The sequence below is a fragment of the Dermacentor andersoni genome, chromosome 7, assembly GCF_023375885.2.
Source record: "Dermacentor andersoni chromosome 7, qqDerAnde1_hic_scaffold, whole genome shotgun sequence".
Taxonomy (NCBI): domain Eukaryota; kingdom Metazoa; phylum Arthropoda; class Arachnida; order Ixodida; family Ixodidae; genus Dermacentor; species Dermacentor andersoni.
The window spans coordinates 135,250,981-135,270,436 of NC_092820.1; the positions used below are offsets into that span (position 1 = coordinate 135,250,981).

The window sequence follows — 19,456 nt, forward strand, 5'->3', positions numbered from 1 at the left end:
ACTGAGCTATTTTATTTAAGGCAATATTTCATTTCACCTGGTCATGGCGGTCTCGTACTTCATTATAGAGCATGCAGTCATCAGCAAGAAGCTTGTTTTTCACATCAGCATAGTTAGTTATGTCATTTATAAATATTAAAAACAAAACTGGAGCTACTAAAGGTCCCTGGGGAGCGCCTGATAACACTGGAGCAAGGTCGGAAGAGTGAGCGCCGTACTGTACAATTTGGTAGCGGTCAGTTAAGTAATTATTAATCCATTGGTAAATTGGGCCATCACCTAATAGGTAATTAAGTTTAAGGAGTAGTTTAGTGTGCGAGCCGCGGTCAAAAGCCTTCGAGAAATTCAGAAAAATGACGTCAGTTTGAATGCGCGCGCTAATGCCGAGGGCCAGGTGTAACAGGGGATAATCCACAGGGCCAGGCCAGCTGTGTAACAGGGGATAATCCACATCTAAAGCCATGCTGACTCATGTAGAGGATATTGCTCGAGTCGATAAAACTTTTTAAAAACTTTAATACAATGGCGTTCTAGAGTTTTGCTGCAAGTGCAAGGGATAGAAATAGGCCGGTAATTAGAAGAAGACATTACGTGATTTGAGTACGCGAGTAATTTTAGCAATTTTCCATTCAGCGGGAAGGCAACCGTCTTTCAATGATTTCGAATATATGAGATAAAGATATTTGCTGACTGGCTCCGCGTACCGTTTCAAAAAGCTGTTGCGAATTGCGTCTGGACCACTACTTTTCTTTTCATTGATGACTAATAGGAGTGAAAGAATACCTGCCTCCGATAAAGTAGGCGTGCCGAGCGATCAATTATCCTGATTGTAAAATGAAGGATTTATTTTCGCACCACCATCATCAGTTGTGAAAACCGAACAAAAATGGTCGCTGAAATCATGAGCTCCAGCCTGATCTAGCGCATCTGGTGAAGATGGATTAGTAGGCTTTGCATTCATATACTGCCAGAACTTGTAAGGCGCATTCTTAATAAACTCGTGCAATGTAGGGCCACAGAACTTCTGTTCAGCGTTACGCGCTTGTTGCTTAAGTAATCTAGTAAGGGAATTTACTTGAGAATGGTAGCCTGAAACATTCCTTTGCTTGCTAGTTTTTCGTAACCTCTTGATTTTACGTTTAGCGTGAATTATTTCACGCGTGATCCATGAATTCCGTTTTTGAGTTGATTTGTACACAATTGGCACGAAATTACGCATACAATGCATGACACAAAACTTGAATTTTAGCCAAACCGCATTAATACTAAACGATTATCGGTACAAAAACCATGAAATTCAGGGCACTTGAGTGCAAGGTGCGCCATTATGGCGTCATCATTGGCATTGCTAAATGTGAGTATTTGCTTTAATTGGCCACGTAATGTAGGTGGGCTAGCGAATGGCAATGAGCATAAGACCATTTTGTGGTTTTATAGGAAGACTGTTACTGACAAAGACAAGGTCTAAGATTGAGGATGACGTTCCCTGTACACGAGTTAGGGAGGAAACAGGCTGATCAAGATTAAAGCCAAGCATAATGTCGAGTACGATGCTTTGAGCTTTTGTTTCAAAGGCAAGGGAACACCACTCAACCTCAAGAAGGTTAAAATCACCAGCAAGTACAATCGAGCCCCCATGGAAGTGCGATTGCACATAGTGAAGTAAAGATTCAAGGCACACGCTTTCAGCATTCGGGGCCAGTAGAACAGGCCCACTTTAGCGATCCTACCTTGAAGATGCACGTTGTAGCAGAGAGCTTCAGTATCTTTTACGTCGGGAATAGTAAAAAAGTGGATCCCTCCCTTAAAAGGAACGCGACTCCCCCACCACGTGATTCCCTGTCTTTGCGCACTATCGCATATCCTGGAGGTACGACTTCCATATCAGAAATACCGGAATGCAGCCACGTTTCTGTGATACTGGCGATATCAGGTACATGGGCCAGGAATATTGCTTCTAGCTGATATACTTTATTAACGAGACTGCGAGCATTTATGCTAAAAATTGTTGCTGACTTCGGCTTCTCATGATACGGTGTTCGCTTGGTACAACTTTTTTCATCGCCTTTTGCTTGGGGTTTTTTGTTACTGCTATCATTTTATTGCTGCTTTCGTCCCAAGAAAAGAGCCTTCCCTCTACTTTAACCTTATCATACACAATTTTCTTTCGCGCGAGCCCACAGCTTCCTTCTATTTTCTCGGATAAGCTGGGAAAAATCCTCACCGACAGAAATTGTGGAGCCTTTCAATTTTGAGCAGTTTTTCATAATGTTGGTTTTGTCTTGGTAGACAACAAGCTTCATTATGATAGGCCTGGATTTTTGCTCATCGCCCTGCTTTGGCCTACCAAGACGGGGAATACGTTCCACTCCCGATATCGTTACACCAAGTACATGCTCGAAAATTTCCTTAACTACAGTTGTTGCGAGTACTCCAGTCGACTGGTTTTCTTGTTCATCGACACCATACAGGATCAGATTAGAACGGCGGCTTCTATTTTCGAGGGAATGCAGTTTTTTGGCCACAATTTCTATACTACATTCTAGTTCAGCTACTCTGTTGACACTGCCAGTCACTTTAGTCTCAAGGCTAGCAATTTTCTCTTGCTTTTTATCAAGCGCATCGCGTTTTTCATTTGTCTCGGCTCAGCCATTTTTTTAAATTTTTTCATGTGTTGTGTGAATTGGATGAGGATGACATGCTCAAACAGTTTGCCCAGGCACGAAGGAAGATAGGTGGCACGGATCATTTGGGCATTAATGGGCCTATTGTGTTTCGGCATGAAAGTTATTTTTCCATTCTTCCATTCGGCAGGCTGCTCCCCCGTTTCCTAGCACATATTGAAGTACTCCGCCCGAAGGCACAAAGATCGGTCCTGTAGGTTTCTGAGCGTAACACTAGTGATGTGACCATCTCCAAGAGTTGAGTAATGGAGCTTAATGAGGGCTGCTCCGTCTTCAACCTCCCTAATGGCGGCATCGAAGTAGCGTTGATCGGGGCTAATGTAGTCGGGATATGATGATTGCCTACTTCGATTTATGAACTTATCGTGGGCAAGCGAGTGAGTTGAGACGCCTGGCGCCTTTTTATTGGATCTTACCGAGGCGCAGTTAGAACGCACGTGCAAGTTTCAGCGACCAAGGTACGTGCGGATAACGCAGGCTTCCGACTGCGACAGCGAGGCTGACGTGGCGTCGTGGCGATGCCCTCTCCTCTCACGCAATACCTGGCGCGCTAAAGCTGCAGCAGGTGTCTCCTTTTGCTCGTTCTGCTCCGCCAAGGCGTGCTCGTGAGCTGGCGTCGCAGCCAATGGGAATTTAGCAGCCGTTTCGCTGCTGCAGATGACGGACGCCTGCTTTTTCGCTCCATAGACGATTTGCCGCTTTTGCATCAAAATTTCAGCAATTGTGCTCGGCCACCGCATATTTATCCGCTTTCGTGCTGGACGAAGGAGGTTTGGGTGCATTTTTTGTTTTAACTCATGGGACTTTTCCGTCTCATGGTACTTCGCCGTCTCAACCCACTATGTGCGAGGGTTGTGTATCGGTAACAAGTTCAAAAAAAAACATTTTTTTGTTACTGAGTTTCGGTTTTGAGGACGGAGTTTCTTCGTAAATCTATTCCGCCAACGCTGAGAGATAGGCGTTAGGCATCGTTTGTTCTATTATAAGAGAAACACAGGCCCATGAAGAAAATGCTTGGCATGCGTTAAGCTTTCCTTTGAAAGAACGTTCAGAGGGGAAACCCCGATGCAAAATTTCCTGCTCCAGTGGTATCACGTAGGTGTTGTACAGGAAACAGAGTGTACACACCGGTCTCACATCCGGTGAAATTCCTCTCTGCAAGTTCGACCCGAATACACAGGTGTTTAGGGCGATGCCCGCCTTCCGTTATGATGGTTTTGCCCACCTATTCGTGAAAAAGTTCCCGCAGATAATTTTAGGTATTTTTGTTGAATGCATTCGCAGTGTATTTTGCAGATTCTTGTGAGAAATCAGCATTCTCTCTAAGTATCTTTATGTCACGCCTTTAAGAGGTTAATGCAAAACGTCATTTATGCTGTGCTGCTTCTATATGTGGTTGCCCGTGTTCCTTTTCCAATCATTGCGCAACTAAACGTGTTAAAGCCTTGCGAGATTCACTTCACGCTTCTTCTCCAACCAAATTTATTTGTCCTTACATTTTGATCAACAAAACTGTTAAGCACGAGCACCGATTCAACACACAGCTTTAGAAAGTTGGACAACATAGAATACTGTGCATATCGGTTGGTCAATTCCATTATTTACGCAATTGCTTCTAATAGACGTTAAGTTTCAGGTTCCACCAGCGCATTTACGTATGGCTCATTTAGCGTGTTGACTAGTACCACTGAGGTGCAAGGAAATGTAATAATATTTACTAAGAATGGAATAATTTCACTTGCGAAAGCCAGTGAAGAGATCCCTCATGGCTTCTCACTTGGTCGATTGCGGACGGGTTTGTTCGAAAGTGTTCTCATTAGAAAACTATTTGATAAAAACTCTTAATGGGGGGAGCACCTGAGCAGTTCCAACAGAGCCGTCGGCACTTCACAACAAACTTTCTTGCCCTTTTTGGAAAACATAGGCGTAATAATGTGAGTTTTCAAAAATGTTTTAGAATATTAGTGCCCGCGATATAAAAATAGCGGGCGAGATCACAAGTGATCGTAAAAAGCAAATACGTCTGCGCAGCAAATTGGTATTCATGACGAAAATGCGAGAAATGGCCCGAAAGACAGGAGAGAAAAATACTTTGATGTTTTTCGAGGTGCCTGTCAGGCGACAACATATTGAACGATTGTATTTGCATCTCGTTCACGCACAAACGTTAAATCCCTTGCAGTTCTTTTCTTAATGCCCAATCTGCACAGCACGCCTCTCGAAACAATGCATAATTGTCATTAGTTGGTCAGGCTGTAAATGTGAACACATAGTGGGTTAAATGAATGGCGCACTCACCATCATGTTCCGTGCTATAATTAAATATGCTGAAAGTAGCCTTCACTTGGTACTATATGTAGCCGAAATGAGCAGCGCAAATTGCAAGTTTTCTAAGCGAACTGCCTCAAAGTGCTAGAGTCATTGCGGTGGATGTTTTCCAATTAATCGAAGGTCTTCAGCTCAGCAGGCACTTTCCGAATATGAAGTTCTTTAAAAATAAGCGCTCAAGCTGACCAGGGCACCCATTTCTCGTCAGCTGCTCGTCGTTAACTTGGACTCAGCACATCATCTACAACAGCCGCTTCAGCGCCATCACCTCTGCGGTCCTTCTGGATTCAATTATTTGATTTCCCTGACTGGAGATGCGGAGAGCAGAAGCAGCTGTCGCTACGTCAAAAGCGACTGCCTTCAAGACACACGTATGCCTTCGCAGCAACATGTACTCTTCCAAGGCAAAGTGCGACAAACCTCCTGTTTAGCAGCGCAACACCATAGCTGCGGGTTCTGCTTATATTTGCCGATCAATGTTTGCCGATCAATGACGCTTGGAGGAGTATAAATACGTCGATGAGAACTGGTAATAAATCGGGTGTTTAAAGTTAGCGCTGTCTGTCTGTATAGTTTCCCCTTCCACGGGCCTGTCATTCTGCCTACGCTACAAGAAAGTAGAATGCACCATATATGGAAGTTTATGTAGCTACCATCGTCGATTACAATGCTAAAAGTTAAAAAAATCATTCAGTTAACCTGCGTATGTGGTGGCTTAGTTGTCTTCATAAGCTTGTCACGACTGTTCTAACGTACCATTAACTACGCAGAACCAGTGGCGATGTCTAGGCAAAAGCCAAAAGAGAACAAGCAGAGAGATAAATAACTAAAGAGAAAACAAGTAATAGGAAGAAACAGCGCATTCGACTGAAAATGTCAAATTAATTCAATGCCTCGTTCGTGGGCAAGCAGGTTCTCGCCTTCGTCCTCTTTAGCGTACGCTAACCCGATTGTCTTTCTCATATGGCCGAATCAGATTGGCTATGCAGTCAAAAATAAAACAGAAATATATTCTATGAAATTATTTCTTCGGAGTCGTGGGTGGATGGGCACAGTGCCATTATTGTCTCAGTCACACGTTTCTCGCGCTCATCCTCACATCTGATAAGACTGATAACGCGCGCTATAAACGCAAGCTGAAGAACACCCATTTTAACAAGCGTGTCCCCAAGACCTGCCGCAAAGGTAACGGATGGTACGTAGTATGGGCACTTGCGCACTCGCGTGATGTGTAATGACGTTAACTGGCTGCCGGCTCGATTCCCTGGATAGAGTACGCCCCTAGTAACGTCGACGCGCTCTAGATGACCTCATGCCTGTCGTATATCATTGGGCTGCAGCGCAAACAACCTGATAGAACGAATAAGGTAAGGTATGCAAAGTTTGCTCGTGGTGCATGCAGTAGGTTGGTTCCGCATGATAAGTTTCAAAGAAAGTGCGGTGAGACACGTACAGTGTGGGCTTTCCTACACGTTCACAAATTAAATGTTGGATCGCCAGCGTATGTTTAAGACAATCTATTGAATCTGCATCTTCTTTTGGAAAGTGATAATGAGCCACTGCCTGAAACTTCTTCACTGTTCTGCCCTTTCTTGAATGAAAGACATAAAACTCCCCAGGAAATTTCCGCCTAGTTGGTCTGGCGTCTAAAATGTGATTTGGTGAGGCGCCGGTAATCTCATACGTTAGGCACGCTAAGATAGGAGCTAATAAAAATTCGTGACGAAAAGCGCAGTTATTTCTCTCTGCAATCATAAAAATCGGTGCTTGCACAGTACTAATTATTTTTCTTCAGCACCGTCTAGCGACATTTCGGCACATTCCACGACTGTCCGCGCATCCTTAAAATTTTATAGAAATGTTTTTATATTGTCCTTAGTTCATACGTGGTGCACATTTTGTGGTATGGCATTTTATGATATGAAATTCCTTGTACCCCCCCCCCCCCCCCCCGTCATGAACGGGTTCCCCGCTGTCTCGCTACCTTGATAACGGTGTAATCTACGTGGGAAAATAGACTAAGGCAAATAAATATAGGTGAGAAACTCAGATCGTAATTTTTTATTGCACTGGACCACAGCAATTTGTGAATATCAGAAGCCTTCGTACAAGGGTAATAAGGAGCAAAGCTCAAGCTTCACTGCTGCCGCTTGACTGCGAAGTCAACACCCGTCCCAAGCCAATACCTTTGCGGCTTCCCTCGAACTCGCGCTCTAGGTCAGGACTGATCAGCGTTAGACAGTTGCACTTTTGTTACTTATTGTATTGCTCATTGGCAATTATTCAATACGAGAACTGTATCACAGAATGAGACGGGGGCATGGAATTAAGCAAGGCAGGCGCCAATCATCCGTGCTCTGCAACACACGACACAACTCAACCTTACAACGCGCATCTGCTCATGGAGAGCAAAAAAGAAGAAAAAAAAACAATTGTTGAAGGTAAGAACGCGATCGATAGCCACCGACAGGTGATACTCGTCAGACAACACCCCTAGAACGCTGGTATCGGGCCGACTCTGTGATTTGTACTACTTAACTCACACGAGCTGTCACATGTTGTCTTCACACGAATGCAACTTCTTCGCATAAATATCCTTTCTTTCTCCACTTTCCCTCTTTCTTATCAGTCTAATTTCTTTTTTTTTCCTCCGTCGCCTTTGCTCCTCAGCGAGTATGACTGAATTGCTTTCATATATATACCTGGCGTACACTAAGAAACAACTCAGTTTTTCTATCACTGTGGGCCACAGAAGGGTGACTGGCGCATTATTGTCTCCTTTTATTATTATGGCAGGCTTCCGGTACAATTTGTTTCTTTTAATCTTCATGCTTATCTAGCATAGCAGTCTTGTCGTGCATTGGGATACATTCACATCATGCGCAGCGGGCAGCCAAGTGCCCGTGAAAGGTAGAAAACAGGAATAGGTATTCGAACTTGGCCGCTCATTGCCTGAACTGCCTCAAGCTTAATATTCTATGAAAGTCCGTGACGGCCGTCGACTGAGCTGGTCGCCTGAGGTGCGCGTCGGTCAAGGTCTAACTTGAGATTTGAGAGCTTGCCGTTCACGGAACCTACACGCGAATGCAAAAGTGTTTCGGAATGTTGTGTCTCATCACACGAGCGCTGGCAAAAAGTAAAACATTCTTGGTTCCTAATATGTAGCCATTTGTCAATGTGTAGGGATTAGGAGAATCAGAGCTGTTGTTAGATATCAAGTCGGATGTCCTTTCCTTGTGCATAAGTCAGGAAGTCCAGCGAGATGACCCTGGCTCGTAGTGCGGGTCGATCTTTATCTCGTAATATGTCAAACACGGAGAGTCAAGTATGCATGTGCTAGTTCTCAGTATTGACCAGCATATCCGCGGTCGACGTGTCATATATATCGCGAACGTTGCAGCCACCGATGGTGCACATTTGCTACCGGCTCAGAACCGCCTGTGTAACGAAGCACTTCTCCGGGGATTGTATGCAAGGATTTTGATCACGCAGTCCAAGTCGTGTTAACCTTATGAATGTTAGTTCTTGGATTGTATCAGGCCTACCACTTATATTTGCCACTTATAAAACTACATGTGATTCATTTAAAATCAACTTTACATGGACGGTAGTAAGAGAATCCAATATATGAATGTTCTTTAGAAGGCATTCGGAGTGGCGGGGAGATGCACGGGTGATACACGCTCCGGGAACCTCTGGGTATTCACCTTGCCCATGTGAGACAAGTCCTTGAACAGAACGCCCACAAAGGTGGTTCTTTACATGGACGGTCGTTAGCCGGTGGCAAATGGCCACCATCGGTGGCCCCATCGGTCGCATAAGAAATGCAACATCGCCCACAGTCATGCACGGAACCAGCATGCGCGTTCTCGACTCTAGGGTTCTTGAAAGCGTTAATGATGCGCAATGGGCATATTCCGACGATAGAGGTCACAACTCCCAGGTCGAGGCCAGTCCGTGCATATGACCTTTCGACTACACCCACTATGTTTTATGTTTATTCAATGCGAAGCATTTCTTGGCATACATTTGCCACTTTGAGAGTATCTGCCTAGTCACCTATGTCTGGGTGCTCTCGTAGCAGTTTAGTTTACTTAGTATGTGCTAAAATTGGCATAGTAAGACAAGAGTGCATGGCAAATATAAGTAGCAGGTCACGACATGAATATTGTGAGATGCTTCTCATTTAAGTCATGAAACAACCACCTACGTGTTGGCGCTCTCATGTTTTGGTTAACTTGGCATGCCAAATTGGTATGTACCAAAATTTGCATACTATGACACGAGTGCATTACGAACATAAATGGTAGGTCATGACAAGAATATCAAAGATGAGGCTGATGTAGGTCATGAAACAGCCACCTACTACCTCGTACGTGGCCAAATTGGAATCGTGTGGATAGCATGCATAGTAACATTAGTAACATAAATTATACGACACGACATGAATGTCATGCCTGTCGTTAAGTCGTGAACAACGCCTACGTCTTGGTGCCCTCATGGTTTTTTCGTTACCTCGGCAGGTGAGCATTGATTCACACAGGACGTGGGATCTGCCACCTTTTTATGCGGGCTGATATTAAAAGGACTTCCAGTGGGCACTTGCCCTGTCCTGGCCTTCTCGTTCCTTCGTTTGCAATCTGGCTATTACAATTGGGCCACCAGAATGGGTGGCATGTGTACACGTATCGTTTAATGCTACGCGCTCCTTTATGTTAGCACAGCATTACCTTACGGGTGCTTACGGTATTCCTGGTGTGAGCGTTAAAAAAGCTCTCACACCTTTGCGGTTCTAGCTAGTAAGTAGCAGCGCTTCAGAAGGTTCGAGGGTAAACAGCAGAATGCTTTAGTGGACTAGGAAACGTTTTGGACAGACAAATGGCAGTAGATCACCACAAAGATACGCGCAGTCCCTTCATCTAAGTCTACCCGGGATCCAAAGTAGCAAGAGTACATCTTTGTTAGGGTCCAAGGAAATCCATATATTTGCCGAAAATGCATTCTCATTCATTCTAGCTTCGAGTATGTGAGTGCCATGGAAGAAAAACAAAGGTTAGTAGGAGATTCGATGTTGGGATGGCATTATGATATTTCTCCGCAATTACGAGGCACCTGTCTCAATAAAGCAGCAGGGGTGGATTCGCAAACGAGAGACAAATTTATGCAAACGCAGCTAAAATTTCGCGCTTGGATCTCACGTCCTGAATAGTAGAGCCATCCGGGCAGGAGTTATCATGTTTTGTTGTGCTAATGATACATGTCTTCGATCGAATAGCTATGAATTCTTCGCTTTCAGCAGAATGTAAGTCAGAGACTGCTTTTACCCAGTAGGTATTCTGCCTCTAAGCATTCCAAGAATTGTGACAATGTTACTGTAAGTGCTGTTTATTTCATCATGTAATTATTCAGTGCATTACAACATCAGAAAATACATTTGTTTTTCAGATAAATCGGCTCGAGAAATATGTCGGCGGAGGTTTTCCGTGTGATCAACGGTCTATACCTGGGAAAACACTTCCCCGACGACACAGTTCTGTCGACGTTGGCGTACAAGCCACAAGCTGGTGATCTAATGATCGTCAGTTACCCCAAATGCGGTACCACTTGGACGCAACACATAGTCTACAACATCCTAATGGACGCTGAAGAACCTGAGGACCCGTTAGACCAGGTACTGCGAATGCCTTTCCTGGAGATGCAGGGAGCCGAAGCCGCTGTTTACGCTCCACAACCTCGTGTCTTCAAGACTCACTTACCTTTCCACATGTGCCCTTATTCCCCAGACGCAAAGTACATCTACATCACTCGGAACCCCTACGACTGCTGCGTGTCGTTCTACTACCACACCCGGAACAACCCACCGTATCAGTTTAGCGAAGGCACTTTCGAAGAGTTCTTTGAACTATTCTTGCATGGACGGGTCGATTTCGGAGACTACTTTGACAACGTGCTCTCCTGGTACAAGCATCGGAGGGACCCTAATGTTCTATTTCTAACATATGAGGAGCTTAAAAATGACACCGCCCAGCTCGTCCTCCGAATGGCCGCTTTCATCGGCGAAAAAAGAGAGACGAGGCTTAAAGAAAATCCCGAGCTTCTTGGGAAAATTCTGGAGAAGTCTAGCATGGAATACATGAAGCACAAGATTTGCGATAGTCGGCAGGCCCCTAGGCGAGAATTTTGCAATTCACCGCAGATGAAGACTCTTAGACCGGAGCTACTGAAAGGACTTAATAACCTGATGGAGTTTACGAAGAAACCCAGGACCGGCAGTTTTGTCCGCAGGGGGCAAGTAGGAGACTGGAGGAATCACTTCTCGCCAGAACAGATTGAACGGATGAAACAGAGAATCGCGGAAGCAACTGTAAAGTCTGACTTCATGAATTTGTGGAGGGACGTAGATATTCCATGAGTCTGGCAGTGACATCTAGATTATAGGATACAAAAACTCGGTAATGAAAAATAACCCTGTGATGAACTATGTAGAGCATAGGTTCATGAGGCAGTTGTATAAATCAGCAGGCAATTTAGGTACGTCTCGCAATAAAATATTGGTGAAACCATGTATTATGAGTACAAGTACAGAAGAAAACATTATATTGTGAGGTCTTCAAGTGTTGACGCCCTAATTTTAACAGCATGGCAGAAAATGGGGCGAGTACTCTGGCTGCGCTAACTCTGATCCTCGACGCTTCCGGCGTGTTCTCACAGTACTGTACTATCGGCCAAAAAAGTAAACGGATCACGGCTTAGGTGGCCGGGGTGGCGGTGGGGCCACGCCGGGGCGCTGCTATCTCGCTCCGCGTAGGGTCCCTGTATATGCTCCCGCAGGGAGCAGAGTTGAGCATAGGTCCGCCGTTGTGCTCCAGATCTGCACTGAAGCAAATACTCGAGCGAGCAGGAGGCAAATGCAGTGCGGTGTTCTATTTGCTTTCTTCTCTGCTGGTCGTGAGCTACATGCGGCAATTGTTCGCAAGCGATGAGCAAGATGACACCTCTTAATGCAGGCTACGCTCGAATGATCGGCGCAGCCGGAGGGGAGCCAAGCCCCCGAAATTTTTAGTTAAATTTTAGTAGGACCCCCCTCGATCCCTCGAAATAAAATCCTGACTGCGCCCGTGGCTCGAACAGCTCAAAACTTCTCCTGCAGATGCGCATCACCTAGCAACAAAAAGTTGTGCAATCTTTTTCAACATGCATATGAAGTTTTCTCGCGGAGACTGGAAGACAAGATATGTTTAATGGGTGTTTAAAGAAAACTTCGCACACGTGTGGTGGACAATTATGCGAGCCCATTTTGGCTGCCCAAACCAGAAGAATAATGATCGTGGCCCGGAGAACTATTGTGCCTGCAGTTATGTCAGTGATCTTTAACCGTGACCGTCATTCATCCCTAACCGTCATTCACAGCTGCTGCACGCTTTCGGTGTATGCGGTACAGATATGTAGATTTAAACGCATTTCAAATGTTCACATGCGCACATTTTATGCAAAGCCTATTTTTACGTTTCATACCGCAAACTTAACAGCTACTCCATAGCAGCAAATCTGCAAGTGGAAAAAGATTCAAGATGCACGAGCTTCTAGACCAAATTTATTTCGTACAAGGGAATGGATCAGCAATGGCTGGTGGCAGCAGAGGATGAGTGCTTGTTTTTAGAGCCTTGGTGGCAGAATTCAAAGCCACTGGAAAGGCCACAATTTATTAAGAGTAACAACACGTTATCTTTATTGCACAAATCAAATAAGATGGCAAACTTGCAAAGTAATTATTCACACATTGCAGGCTGTAGTATGACAACGCATTTTTCTTTATCTCTTCATACTACTCAGGTTAATTTACTATAACACTGAGCTTATTAAAGGTACAAAAATAAATTCACGTTTCTCAGGTCGACTAAGGCTGATGAAACAAGCAGCATATTGCGGGCGGTAAATGCTGAAGCTATCACACTTGTGTAATCAGTGGGAGCGCACGATGTTTTCGCATACTATAAAACAATGAACACAAGTACATTAATCGACCTTACATGAAAAATCAGAACGCCGACAAAAAATAAAAAACTGAGTTGAGAAAAGCCAGAATGCAGCGGGCAACTTGTATCTGATATTATTTACTCTGTTTTCAACAAACTGTATAGAGCCGCAGAGTCAGAACAATCGTACAAGATACACAGCGAATCGGGCGAGTTGGTAAGTTAACATTCTTGCATATATGTGCAGCGCGACACAGACGTGTCGTCCATTCCTTGGCCTGCGTCTGTGTCGAGCTGCATATATACTCCAAAAATTGCACAAGTAAGCAACCTCTGTATGCCAGGCGTACACAATTACGCTTATACAGGAGTGTTACTCGACATAAATGCTGCTTTAGTGTAAACAAGCTGAAGTCACCTCTGTAAACAAGGCGAACGCACCTCGCATATCCTGGTCCCTTTCGGAGCTGGCCGGTCTCGTGGGTCCGCACGGCACCGCGTAAAAATCTTTGCCACATTCCATGCGATTTGTGCATTTTGGTGCGCTGCACACTGTCATACTGAAATACCAGTGTCAAAATAATGTGTTTCGTACAACTTTACCGAATTTATTAAGTTAGTATCATCGAATACCATACCTGCGACCCGGAGCCGATCAGTGCAATCCACGCTCGACGGTCCGCAGATTGTAATATCGATGGCACTGACAGAAACAAGTCGGCGCCGCGTCTGTAAAGTTGGCTTCGCAGCGGCGTAGTTGAACATTTGACGACATTTTAGTGCCACGGGATAGCGCTCGGCGAATAGCGGTGCGAGCGGCACCAGAAAGGTGCCTGAGAACAAAGAGATGAAGATGACATAGAGGTAATGAACAAAACCGTCACCAGGCTGGCTTCAGAAGCAACAGTTGAAGCCTCAGGTAAGACACCAAGAAATCGGATATAATAGGTAACTCAAGAAATCAGATATAATTCGCGGAACTGTCAAAACTGAACAACAATAAGAAAATACCGATATTGGAAATTAATTATAATATCAGAAAAACTGAAGGACCAGTAAAATATGGACGCAGCATGACATAAGCGACAAGAACACTTGGCATAGCACTAACCAAGATGATTTCACTGAAAAATAGGCGAGTTATATCGTCAGCAATCTCGAAGATATAGTAAAAGCAGTGGAGGAATTCGATACTGACCTGTACAATACCCAGAGTAGCCACGATACCTTCATTCGAAGTAGTCATCAACAGGTTACAGGAGCTGCTTCAAGAACTAGCGATGAAGTTAGAATGGCCTTGCAAAACATCAAGCGAGGAAAAGTGCGAGGAAAAGATGGAATAAGAGTGGATTTAATCACAGATGAAGGAGACATAATGCTTGAAAAACTGGCGCCCTTTTATACGAACAGTCTATCGACTTCAAGGGTCCCAGAAAGCTGGAACAATGCCAACAGTATACTAACCCACAAAAAGGGAAACGTCATAGAATTGAAGAATTATAGGCCCATTAGCTTACTTTCAGAACTATATAAAAGATTCACCAAGCTATTGTCTAATAGAATAATGGCAACACTGGACTTTCGTCAACCAAGGGAACAAGCTGGTTTCAGGAAGGGATACTCTACAATGGATCACCTCCATGTCGTGAATCGTAATCGAGAAATCCGCAGAGCACAATCAGCCTCTCTATTTGGCTTTCACAGTTTACGAAAAGGCATTTTCTGTAGAAATGCCAGCAGTCATAGAGGCATTACGTAATCAAGGAGTACCGGATGCTTCAATAAATATCTCAGAAAATATCTGCAGAGATTGCGCAACTATCTTAATTCTCCACAAGAAAGGTAGGAAGATAGCTACAAAGAAAGGGGTCAGTCAGACGAGGAGACACAATCTCTCCAATGCCATTCACTGCATGCTAGGAAGAAGTATTCAAGCTAATACATTGGGAGGGTTTGAAGTAAGGATCTACGGCGAATATCTCCGCAACCTTCGGTTTGCAGATGACATTGTTCTGTTCAGCAACGCCAGTGACCAATTGCAACAAATTATTGAGAACCTTAACAAAGAGAGTGTAAGAAGGGGGTTAAAAATTAATATGCAGAAAGCAGCGATACTGATCAATAGCCGGGCAAGGGAGGAAGAGTTCAAGATTGTCAGTCAGTCTCAAGAGTATTCGAAGGAGTACGTTTACATAAGTCAATTACTCACAGGGGACCCTGATCATGAGAAGGAAATTGAAAGAATAATAAAATAGGGCTGGAGCGCATTCGGCAGACACAGTCAGATCCTGACTGGAACCTTACCATTATCGTTGAAAACAAAGGTGTACAATCAATGAATTCTACCGGTGCTTACCATATTATTACGATATGCTCAAGCGATGCTCAAGAAATGAGCCGCCGCGAGAACGACGACGAAGTTGGTCGGTGCGCTTGGCGCGAGCGAGTGTCAGCCTGGCTGCCTGGCTCCATTGTAAATAGCCTGTAAATAACCTGGAGCTCACCACGGAACTCACCACCAAACTCCGGAGTGGTCGGTACATCCAGCTTGTCACCATGCCTCCCGGTGACGAGCCAGCCTCTGCAACGGCTTCGGCTTGCCCGACTGCTCCAATTATCACGGTTGCCCAACATCGCGACCCTGGTGTGTTCTCTGGCCTGGAGGGAGAGGACGTTGACGAATGGATCAAGCTCTATGAACACGCCAGTGCTAATAACAGGTGGGACCCAACGATCATGCTCGCCAATGTCATCTTTTATCTCGGCGGCACCCCACGCGTGTGGCACCAAACGCATGACGACGAGATCAACAGCTGGGACAGTTTCAAAGAAAAGCTCAGGGAACTGTTCGGCGACCTTGTACACTGAGCTGATACTTGTACGGAGCTGAAACTTGTACACTTACAAAGAAGCTCGAAAACAAGTTAAGCACTGCGCCAAGAGTGATGGAACAAAGAATGTTAGGCGTGAGGTTAAGAGAGATGAAGAGAGCGATGTGGATCAGAGAGCAAACTGGGATAGCTGATATTCCAATTGACATCAAGAGAAAAGAAATGGTGCTAGGTTGGTCATGTAATGTGTAAGTAAGGTAGCCGGTGGACCATTAGGATTACCGTATGGGTGCCAAGAGAAGGGAATCATAGCCAAAGACGGCATAAGACTAGGTGGGATGATGAAATTAAGAAATTCGCAGGCGCTACTTGGAATCGGTTGGCGCAGGACAGGTGTGCCTGGAGATCACAGGGAGGGTCCTTCGTTCTGCAGGGGACAAAAAATAGGCTGATGATGATGATAAAACTTTATCTGTAGGTGCATGCACTGGGCGACGACCTAGTTTGCTGGACGGGGTTACCATCCGTAAATAAAACAGTTTTGGTAAGTGAGAACAGCATACCGTACAGTATGAATCACACCTTTCGAGCGGTCGGGCGGTAGGCTGCGGACTGCGCCAGGAGCCGAATATGTGGAAGAAGTCCAATATGTGGACGCGTTCGCTCTTCCCGGTTGCCACAAAGAAACTGTGGGGAGTTGAGGGAAGGCGCCGAGGCACCCATGTGACCATTATTATCATGATCACTTGATAAAACGAGGATTTAGTTGCCTCTGCCTCTCACTTTGCTCCTACTGTCTTGCCTTGCAGAAAACTTTGGCCAGTACCGATGTGCCACTAGGTATTTGCCTGAAAGCAGAGCTTGGGCCACGGGGTACGATCGGCCGCATCTGTGCAACCAAGCATGTGCCAAAATAGACAACTTATGAGACTGGGTATGTGCAACTGTGCGTGCGATTGAAGGAGATCATCTGTTCGCCAGAGAAATTGAGACTTCGAACTTCTTCTACCTTTACGTGTCGTATTTCTCGGTGTGCACACTCTTTCACCACCATTTTGCCACGCCGACAATAACAGGAAGCACAAGAACCGAATAAAAAGATGCAAGGCGCGAGTTCGTTCGGTGAACGCCCGGTATTTAACATGTACTGTGCGTTTCCTCTGCACTAAACTGGCTCCGTACTCAAAGCTGTGCGATGTCACAGAACATCCGGGCATTTGGTGCAATACGTGAACATCCTGTCAGGTGCCCGAATGGATCTGCCTCCCTGGCTGCAGCGGATGCTCCACAGTTGCTGTAGTTGTGCCTACGAACAAAGGTCGTCAGAGATAGTGCTTAGTGTTTCCGGGATTATGGAGCCCACAGATAAAGAACAACTTATAATGGGTGATAAGTTCAACACGGCACTTATCCAGCTTCTTCACAATAAATGATCGCACTGGTTTGGTTAAATATTATCTCCAGCGGCAAACCATGCAAATCAATATAAACTATCTCACAGCGCTTCCTGCCACGCGAGAACTATGGGAAATTTCATGCGGAAATTGTTGCTTTGCAATACCACCCATTCTCAAAGCACCGCAAAACACTTCCTTTTACTAGAGAACTAATAAGGTTATTGTCTCTAAGCATGCACCCATCTTTGTCTCGCTCAATAGGTAAAGCATTAATCGTGACGCCGAAGAAACCGCATTCGAAATGAATAATCTGACGAGCAATTTCCTCACAGGATAGCCAGCGCAGGGCGCGGTGGTCAGCACTTACGTGGATGTGAGGACCAAATGGGTAAGGGCGAACATTTGCTGTGGCCCAAAAGAGCGCGGCGCACTCCCATCTGATTATAGAGCTGTTGCGCTCGATAGTTAAGAGCAGGCTGCTTGCGCAAGCTAGAACACCCTGGGCAAGAAATGCGCCGATCCCATGACGAGAAGCAGACCTCGGTGGGTTGAAATCTAAATGGTCGTTAGGACTTCACTAATGTTGCGAAGGCTTCGGACTGTTGTTCTCCCCATGAGAATGCGCCATTGTTCATGAAAAGCTCAGGGAGAGGAGGAGCAGTGTTAGCAAAATGTTGAACACTGCTTCAAAAGCACGAGCACTAGCCAATAAAGCTCCGCACTATCTCAGCCGAGAATGGTGACTGGGAAGTATTCAACAGAGTGCATTTTCTCCGGCTAAGGTCAAAAACAACGAGCGTTTCGGAGAACTCTATTTTAAGGCGACTGAAACGACAGTGGCGAAACGCTGAAGGTGGCTGCCAAATGCTGAGGCAAGAACGATAACGTCCTTGAGATAACAAAAACAAATTTACCCCATCAAACCTCGCATTAGGCTGCCCATCATTTGCTCTAATGTTGCATATGGTGTTCCGAGCCTGAAGAACATAACTCTGAATTGGGAAAGCCCAGCGGGTTTACCAAGGGGGGTTTCCTCGTGGTGCTTCTCATCAACAGCAATCTATATGCCAGTACCCTCCCGGTCAAAAGGTACACGCCCTTTTTGTTAACCTCGTTAACCTCACCCTACAAAACTTGACGCTGCGCAACACTTCTCAGTTTCATTCTTCGTTGAGGAAGTGCGGAAGTTTATTGGCTTGCGCTCATACATTTGTGACTACGTTCAAATTTTTGCTGACACCGCTGGCCCTTATTGAGCTTTTGAAGGGTTTACAGCTTGTACAGACCGGGACAAGTGTTTGGCTTTGTTAGCTCTCCCATTGCCTGTTTTAACCTACCTAGTGTGAGCGCAACACATTCCTCACTTTCAACTTCATAGTCTCCACATATCACCCTCCATTGTACATCTTCTTCATCTGTATAATAGGGTCACCAGCAGCACAGCTTGATGCTCGGGGCAGCAGCACGACCTCGACTGGAATAAAGCGGTTCCTTACAAGTTATGGTCAGGTTACTTCATGGTTACTTCAGGGTTAGGAAGACAATTGCCAGTTGTATGAGGCGCTGACGACAAGAGATAGAAGCAGACGCGGAAGATAAGATGTCGCACTCCAACATGAGTTCGTATGTACACTCACGAAATACCGCAAGGACAATGTGGTGCTGAATTCCGTCTATGGGCACCCGAACAGCGCACTGCGCGATTGGCTGAATAATAGCGTTGGTCGCTGCACGAAGATAAGGGCCGGAGTAAGGCGTGGTAACTTTCGGAGGTGGCAACAAACGTCAGCACGAATAATCGAAATGGCAGCGCCTGTATCAACCAGAACTTCGACGTATACACCTTCTAATTTAAACACTGACAAGTTGGAATGTCGCTCCGGTCCAATTGTAGGCTGTCCAGTGGATGCAGTTTCCCCTCCTAAAACTGCATCGGGGAGTTTCCCGAGAGGGCGTTTGTGACGTGAGAAGCGCGCCGGAGAGGCGACACCAAACGACGACGTGGAGACGGCGAGCTGCGGCGAGATTCAGGAGAACTCACAGGCATAGCAGTAGGTTAGGAAGGAGAAGGTGACCGGTGATAGGAGGAGTGGTAAGACGTGCGCTGACAGCCCAATGCTAGATGGACGCTTATACGTTCCTCGGGAGTGTAGCCACGTTCCTCATCCTGTTGATGCCTACGACAAAATCGGGAGATGTGCCCTTTATAGCCACAGTAGTAGCAAATGGGCCTGGCAGGA

The 19,456-nt window shown here is 45.5% G+C and overlaps 2 protein-coding genes across 3 annotated transcripts in view; one reads left to right on the forward strand and one right to left on the reverse strand.

Moving 5' to 3' along the window:
- LOC129385601 (probable chitinase 2) overlaps positions 1-19,456 on the reverse strand; it is a 198,438-nt gene that overhangs the window by 108,119 nt on the left and 70,863 nt on the right. The window lies entirely within an intron of this gene.
- On the forward strand, positions 6,197-11,575 carry LOC126534575 (sulfotransferase ssu-1-like). The gene is made up of 2 exons (XM_050181843.3): positions 6,197-6,379; positions 10,458-11,575. Exon 2 carries the CDS (start codon positions 10,477-10,479, stop codon positions 11,422-11,424), a length of 948 nt encoding a protein of 315 aa, XP_050037800.1. The 5' UTR covers positions 6,197-6,379; positions 10,458-10,476; the 3' UTR covers positions 11,425-11,575.

Coding starts and splice junctions, on each gene's coding strand:
- LOC126534575 (XM_050181843.3), top strand. CDS start 10,477: ATGTCGGCGGAGGTTTTCCGTGTGATCAACGGTCTATACCTGGGAAAA.